Source organism: Cyprinodon variegatus, unplaced genomic scaffold (assembly GCF_000732505.1).
Source record: "Cyprinodon variegatus isolate N-32 unplaced genomic scaffold, C_variegatus-1.0 Scaffold966, whole genome shotgun sequence".
In the NCBI taxonomy this organism is placed as follows: domain Eukaryota; kingdom Metazoa; phylum Chordata; class Actinopteri; order Cyprinodontiformes; family Cyprinodontidae; genus Cyprinodon; species Cyprinodon variegatus.
In genome coordinates this window covers 95956-103712 of record NW_015151419.1, presented here as the reverse complement: position 1 = coordinate 103712, position 7757 = coordinate 95956, and the positions used below count along the sequence as shown (strand labels likewise).

Genomic DNA, 7757 nt, shown 5'->3' with positions numbered 1-7757 from the left:
GAGTCAGGTTAGCTGTGTGCAACACCAGGGAAGAGAGACAGGAGCTAAGTGTGCTCAAAGATGGATTTATGTGTGGGCACAGTTAATGGAGAAGGTTCATCCATCCATTTCCAAACAAATGTGTGTGAACTGTAAAGAGTGTAACTGTGCACTGAAGTTGGTGGCACAAAATAGCAGGCAGATAGTCTTCCTGGAACTGCGTACCACCGTCCCTAAATCTGTTACTGGTACGCAGAACCAGGGGGGGGGATTTACCATTAGGCAATACTAGGCAGCTGCCTAGGGCCCCCAAGTTCCATACATGTAAATTCTGTTTACACTTAAGGTTAATAAAACTATTCCTTATTTGTGCACATTAATTATGTTTTTGATAAAAATCCTTTTGCAAAAATGACATCAGAACGCCTATGACATTAAGTGTTTCTCAGCAGCTGCGTTTCTCTTCTGGCTTACCTTCATTCCAGCATCTGTAGCAGTTTAATCCGGCCGTATCATGGAATAATGATTCAACACAGACAGCTTTCTTTTTATTTATTTATTTCTTTATTTTATTATTATTTTTTTTTATAAAAAAAAAAAAAACACAGACAGCTTTCAAAAAACAAACACTGTTTTGAATGATTGCTTTTGACACTAAAAGAAACATTAAAATGGACAGTATTAAATGAATGAATACACCAAGATATACAAATGAATATACCATTAATTAATAAAATATTACGTTAAACATTACATTTAACTATTTTATAACAAAAGTATGTTATTTTACTGAATGTTCACATATACTTAATTTGTTCCTTTTAGCCCACCATATTCCTTGATGCCTATTTTCTCATCTCTATTTTTAAATCTACAGAAAATCCCAACATTTATCACCCTCTCTTTTGAAACGAAATCCTAAGAAATTAGTGAATCAGCAAGATTTTTTTTCTTGGAAAAGACTAAATGAAAATATTTTCTATTTCAGTTGTGCCTGATATAAAAAATGACATATTTTGCTATGTAGCATTTTACTGCTCAATAATGTCCAGCTGTTTTTAAATCTTCTGAGCAGGAATCTTTGAAGAGATAAAAATCTGAGCCAATCTGGAGGCAGCATTTATTGTTTGTCTGCTCTATGAAAACCAATCTAGACACCTTCCAGTTTCATTCAGAGGTGTTTCCCTCATGACACAAAAGGTATTAGTTTGTCTGAATGTATATTTTTGATATCTGAAATAAATTTTTTCCTTGTCAAAATAACCATTTGAAACAAAAAGACATCCTAGATGTCTAGAAATTAATTTCAGATCTCCTTATTTCTTTTTTACTGGTCATCATTTGTTTTATTTTGACTATGGATAAATGTAAATACATATTCAGTCCAGCTGATAAATGGAAAAAATGGCCACTTAAAATGTAGAAACATTTCTAGATATATAAAGCCTAATTCTTACTAGTATACTTTTTTTTTTTACTTTCTGAGATTCTGTCTCTGTTGCAAAGAGATTAGATTTAGAGGATTCCTATTAATAATACCCGTGTTCCGCTAACGACGGGTTTTGTTTTTCTCTCTCTGTGTTCAGGCTCAATTTGACTTGGCCTTTGTAGTTAGATATAAGCCAGATGAGCAGCCCTACCTGAGGCCACACCATGATGCCTCTACATTCACTATAAACATTGCACTCAATGAAGTTGGAACTGATTACCAGGTAAGTAGACGCTGCCCGAAAGCGGACCACCCACCTTTCACTTCAACAGATTTTGGACAAAAATATGAACAGACAATTGGTGCTTGTTTGTTTGTTCTCCTAATGAACCATGTTGCCGGCATGACAGAGAAGCTTTTTAATAGAATGTGTTTTTCTGTTCTGACATCTATAAGATGATTTGATGTTTAGCTCTGATCTTTGAGTGAATGTTTGTGAATACAGGGTGGGGGATGCCGCTTCCTCCGATACGACTGCTCCATCCAGGCGCCTCGGAAAGGCTGGGCCCTCATGCATCCGGGCCGCCTTACCCACTACCACGAAGGATTGCCGACAACCGCAGGAGTCCGCTACATCGCAGTCACCTTTGTGGATCCCTGAACTTCAGGACCGCGATTTCCAGACTAAATGGGACACTGTGACATCCAGAAATAATATTTCTTTTTAATGGATTTTTTTTTTTTTTTATCTACATCTTCTTGGAAACAATGGTAGCTACACAGTAACTGTAAACCTTACTTCACAATATCATGATGGATATCATTTAACATTATTTCTAAGACATCAGCTTACTGATAACTTTTACATGATGGAATCTTAAAGCATTTCAATAACTTTAACAAGTAATACTTTATTTTGATGTAATTTTGTTGGCCTGTAAACAGATTGTTACATGTTGTTAAATGCACCATAGAGATAAAAGGGGCTTATTGTGGGAAATGGCATCATATCCGAGCTAAGCAGGTTGTTCAGTAGCAAACCTAAAGCAGAGACTTTCCACATGTAGAGTGAGAATTTGGATTTCCAGGATCTTCTGCATTGTTAATTGGAACTCCTAAAATAAAGTAACTTTTTTTTTTTTTACTAAACCTGCTCTGGGACTCCAGAACCAGTGAGGCTTCACTTCTAATTCAATTTTACTGAAACAATCGTTAAGGCCCTACTGCTCTTTCCTCTCCTTGTCTGGTGTTTATATTCCCTTTACCAATAACTGATGCTACTTTCTGAAGTTGATATGCCGCTGCATTCATTCTTAGACCAACAAAGCTTGCAGCAGGATTTGGAGCGTTGTTCTGCTCCTGTAAGGTCTGAAGTTTGTGGATCAGAATCAGAATCTCTCAGGAGAAAGCCTTTCTTTAGATGCATTTAGTTTGATCTTGGGCGTTCTGTTAAACTGCAGCTACTTGTGTCACCGGTGCCTTTTTCCTGTATCCAAAGCCGCTTTCTTTAGAACTGAAACACTCCAAAGCTAGTTTATTTATTTTTGTATGTTAGAACAGCTGGACTACCTTCTCTTCTCTATGACTGCCTACTTAGAGACTTTGCTTTATGATCAGAGCACAGGTTTGGGTTTGTGTGATCATTGTTGGTCTCGGGGAAGAACTTTGTGAAAGTGGAACGTGTGTTTTCTGGAGGTTTTTGGACAAACCAATAAAACAAGAAGCCAGCTGAGCTGTGGTTGAGGTTTGTTTATTTTTATCACCAAAGCATCAGGCTGATTAAAAGAGTCAAAAATACTCTTAAGGGTGGGTTTGGGACAAAAATGTATACGTGTACTAAGGGGAAAAGAATTAAAAAAAAACCTTGGGCTTTGCAAAAACAGTAATTCACAAAATCAGAAATTAACTGATTAAATTGAGTTTTTTGTTCAGCTGAAAGAGAAAAACCCTTGACTGACGGATTTCTATCAGATATGAAGAATTTTCAACATGAAGATGAAGCAAATATAAAAAAAAGCAAAACCTTAAACTTAATCTAGACAAATCCAGGAGAAAAATTTATACATGTACTAAGGGGAAAAGAATAAAAAAAAAAAACTTGGGCTTTGCAAAAACAGTAATTCACAAAATCACAAATTAACTGATTAAATTGAGTTTTTTGTTCAGCTGAAAGAGAAAAACCCTTGACTGATGGATTTCTATCAGAAATGAAGAATTTTCAACATGAAGGTGAAGCAAATATAAAAAAAAGCAAAACCTTAAACTTAATCTAGACAAATCCAGGAGAAAAAAATATTTTGTCTGAAAAAGGAGGCAGGGTCAGGCAGGGTTTCAATGTCGGAAGCACCGCTAACAAAATTATTTTGATGAATCCCAAAACTTCTATCTAAAATATTTTATAGACAGCTAAAAGAGGGCAAGTAAGTTAAGTAGAAAGTAGTAGTAAGTAGAAAAACTAATACATTTCAGACATAGAGCATTGTATTGTCAAACATGGAGGTAGTATTATGGTCTGGGGCTGCTTGGTGTATTTATTCAAGTCTACTCCTAAATTATGTTGAGATACTGCAGCATAACCTAGCCATAGCCATCTTGTTCGACTAGCCATCCTAAGTAAAACACAACAACAATGCACTCTGACAAGAGCAAGTCTTGGATTTCTTATTACAAGTTAAAAAGCATAATAAATCAAAGGAAGTAGATTAACCCTTTAAAGCCTGATCCAAGAATAAAACAAAACAGAAAATAACTTTTTTTTTTTTGGTTTGAATTCCTTATTTGCCCTTTTAACAAAATATGTAAAAAAAAAAAAAACAGAAAAACATTTTTGATATTAATAATTTATTACTATGCGATAGGTCAAGATTATTTTTTGTGTAGTCTTCTACTGGCTGTTAACAGGTATATCTGATTGTGTACAATTTGTGTACGATTTTGAGCAGTTTTTAACATTAAATTATGCAAAAGGTGTCAGATGCAAAATATTTCAGAAACCGTATGTATCAAATACGATACATTTGGCATTATAGGGTTAAATTAATTGACTGGTTTCCTATGAACACAGAGAGTGGACCACAGATCTGAATGAGGTAACAGTTTCAGTTTTTTCCCCTCACTGCATGTGATCATTTAACCCTTAGTTTCTTTCATCCAAATTCCAAAACCACTTCTTTTAGTAACTTTGTATCGTCCAACATGTTCTTACTCTGAATTTTTAGATGATTTTCAGAGTTTTTATCTGATTTGGGGTTGAATACTGACAAACTCATCATATAAGGGAATTGTTGGCCTGGCTGAACAGGCGAGGAGCTGTGTTTCCCCCCACCCCATTACAGGGGAAAATGGCACCTCGCCTGTTACACCAGGCCAACAAGTCTCTCTATCAGAGACATAGACAGGTTTCATGTATTACAGCCTAACAAAGAAACCAAACAACCCTTATTCCAAAGGGACTGACCCATTTGTCCGGTTCAATTTGCATGTTTTCTAAGCCAAAACAAGGCTTTGTTTTAGGTCCACTGTATGAAGCCTTGAACGCAACCCTATTTCTGACGTTTTGAAGTAAAAAAGCTTCCTGGATGGGAAGCAAAACGTCTTCAAACTTGAAAAAAAAATGTCTGGTGGATTGTTTTTTTTTTTTTAACCTTTTTTGGATAGACTGGAGACACGGCTGTCTACAAGAATGGTATGAGCAGATTGTACTATATAAGGAAGCTTAGGTCCTTAGCGTTTGCAGAAAGTTGCTACATATCATCTGTAGGTCTGTTGTGGAGAGTCTGACCTCTGCTGGGGTAACAGTATTAGAGCCAATGACTTAAATAAAAGCTCAACAAGCTAATTAAGACAGACAGCGTTGTTCTAGGTACTCCTCTGGAACCTATGGAGATTATTTCACAAAGATGAATTCTTCATAAAGTGAAGAACATCATAGACAACAGTGATTATCCTCTTTCCAAAAATCTTTAAATACGGCAACAGGGTGTAAAGAAACTTCTATGAAATCATGCAAGACTGGTGGATGTCCTATACTCGCTGCTGGGTGTCGGTGAGGACAGAAAAACTGAAGATGGAATTTCCTTTTAATATTTATAGAACTGTTTGAGCAGTTGTACAACGTGAAGATGTGGAGATTGTAGAAGATGTGGTCTAAATGACAACAGAAATAAGACCGTATCAGTTTACCTGATGAATATTCATAGGATACATATTGCTTTACAGCTTACTTTACAAGCTTATTAACTATCAAATAGCTAATGGGAATGGCTTACCAACAAGTTAAACAACTTAGAAGTTTAACAGGAGCATGTCAATTCAAAATGGTGATTAATAACAGAACATAAAACTAAGATACTAAGAGCTACTAAGAACATATTAAACAGCATTAAAATAATGGGAACACCATGCTAAGTACACAGCACTTTGTAAAAAAGGGTATCTGTCTTCAGTAAGAGGCATCTCCAGATCCGGTGCAAGACAGACCTCTACAGGATATTATTTTTTACAAAGAATTTTTCATAAAGTGAAGAACATTATGGACAACAGTGAGCATCCTCTTTAGAAGATTTTTAAACAACAGGGTGTCTTCGGTAAAAGGCTTCCCCAGATCGAATGAAAGACAGACTGCTCCTTCCTGCCTACTGCTATCAACACCTGTATTTCTGCAACATTTAATTTCCTTTTGGGAGTAAGTATTTTTGAACTGAATCTTTGATAATTTGAATTAAAATTTCCTGTTTTTATGTGTGGTTTTGAAACCATAAAAGTTTAAATTGTTTTTGTATGTGGTATGGCTTTGATAATAATAATTGAACTTTATTCATCTCACACTGGAGAAATTTAATGTCACTTGAAACATGCAAGCCTAAAAATGTGTCTGAAAAGTTTCAATTATTTCCAGGTGGGAGCAAACTGCATTTAATAATGCATGCTTACGTCTTCTTGGTCTGTGTGATGTCGTACTGACCAGACTGCGTTAAGGCTGCTATATTAAACACAGCTCATGTTGTTGTAGCAAACTGTTGTTCGTATCCCAGCTGGGGGGAATGGGCTGCCACTGTGGGTCTTTAGGAAAGACCCTTCCCGCTAATGCCTGCTTTGGGGAGTTGCGGCCCAGTGGTTAGGGCATTGCGCTTGGAATCCTAAGGGTCTAAGTTCAAGCCCCACTCCCAGGGACTGCCACTCTGGGTCTCCAAGCAAAACCCGCACAATGGCAGCCCACTGTTCCCCAAGGTGATGGGTTAAATGCAGAGTTCATTTCATTGCTCTATACTATGTTAGTTTCTGCAAGCTCTTTACTGCTTAAATTTTTTCACTGTTTTATAGCAGCCATTTACGGAAATCAAATAATTTTATTTCACAATGTTCACTCAGCACCCCATCTTGACCTTGCAACTTTATCAAAAAAGAAAAAAACTCAAATATCAAATGGTGATTAGTGTTAAGACCCTTGTGTAACTCACATGCTTTCTATTTCTTCTGATCCTATTTGAGATGGTTCTGCTCCTTCATTGGAGTCCAGCTGTTTTAAACTGGTTGGACTTGATTAGGAAAGGCACACAGCTGTCTATATAAGACCTTACAGCTCAAAGTGCATCTCAGAGCAAAGCGATCATGAGGTCGAAGGGACTGTTCAAGGAGCTCAGAGACAGATTTGGCAAAGGTTACAAAAGAATTTCTGCAGCACTCAAGCACTCCATAATCCTTAAATGGAATAAGTTTGGGACGACTAGACTCTTTCTAGACCACTGATCCTGTCAAACTACAATCTGGGGAGAAGAGCCTTTGTGAAGAACCCAAAGATCACTGACTGAGCTCCAGATATGCTGGATGGAGATGGGAGAAAGTTCCAAAGTTAACTATCACTGAAGCCCTCAACAAGTGGGGGCTTTATGGCAGAGTGGCTCGACTGAAGTTCTCCTCAGTGCAAGACATACGGTAGATTGCATGGAGTTTGCTAAACAAAAAAAAAAACACATGGACTCTGAGAGAAGATTCTGATGAGAAAAAGATTGAACTTTTTGGTGTGAATTCTAAGAGGTGTGGAGGAAACCAGGCACTGCTCATCACCTGCCCAATGCAATCCCATCAGTGAAACGTGGTGGCAGCATCATGATATGGGTGTGTTTTTTCAGCTGCAGGGAAAGGTTGACTGGTTGCAATTAAAGGAAAGATGAAAAATACAGAAGAAAACCTCTTCCAGAGTGCTCAGAACCTCAGACTGGGCCAATGGTTCACCTTCAAACAAGGAACAACTTGGACCATTCTTGACTGGCCCAGCCACAGGCCTGACCTAAACCCAATTGAGCATCTCTGGAGAGATCCCAAAAATGGCTGAACACCAACCTGACAG

The 7757-nt window shown here is 37.2% G+C and overlaps 1 protein-coding gene across 1 annotated transcript in view; it reads left to right on the top strand.

Annotated features, from left to right (window-relative positions):
• plod1 (procollagen-lysine, 2-oxoglutarate 5-dioxygenase 1) overlaps positions 1-3263 on the top strand; it is a 26803-nt gene extending 23540 nt beyond the window's left edge. Inside the window, exons 18-19 of the mRNA XM_015398860.1 lie at positions 1566-1691; positions 1914-3263. Coding sequence (XP_015254346.1) covers positions 1566-1691; positions 1914-2069 — 282 coding nt within the window. The 3' untranslated portion in view covers positions 2070-3263. The remainder of the gene's footprint in view (positions 1-1565; positions 1692-1913) is intronic.
• The last annotated feature ends 4494 nt before the right edge of the window (positions 3264-7757 follow it).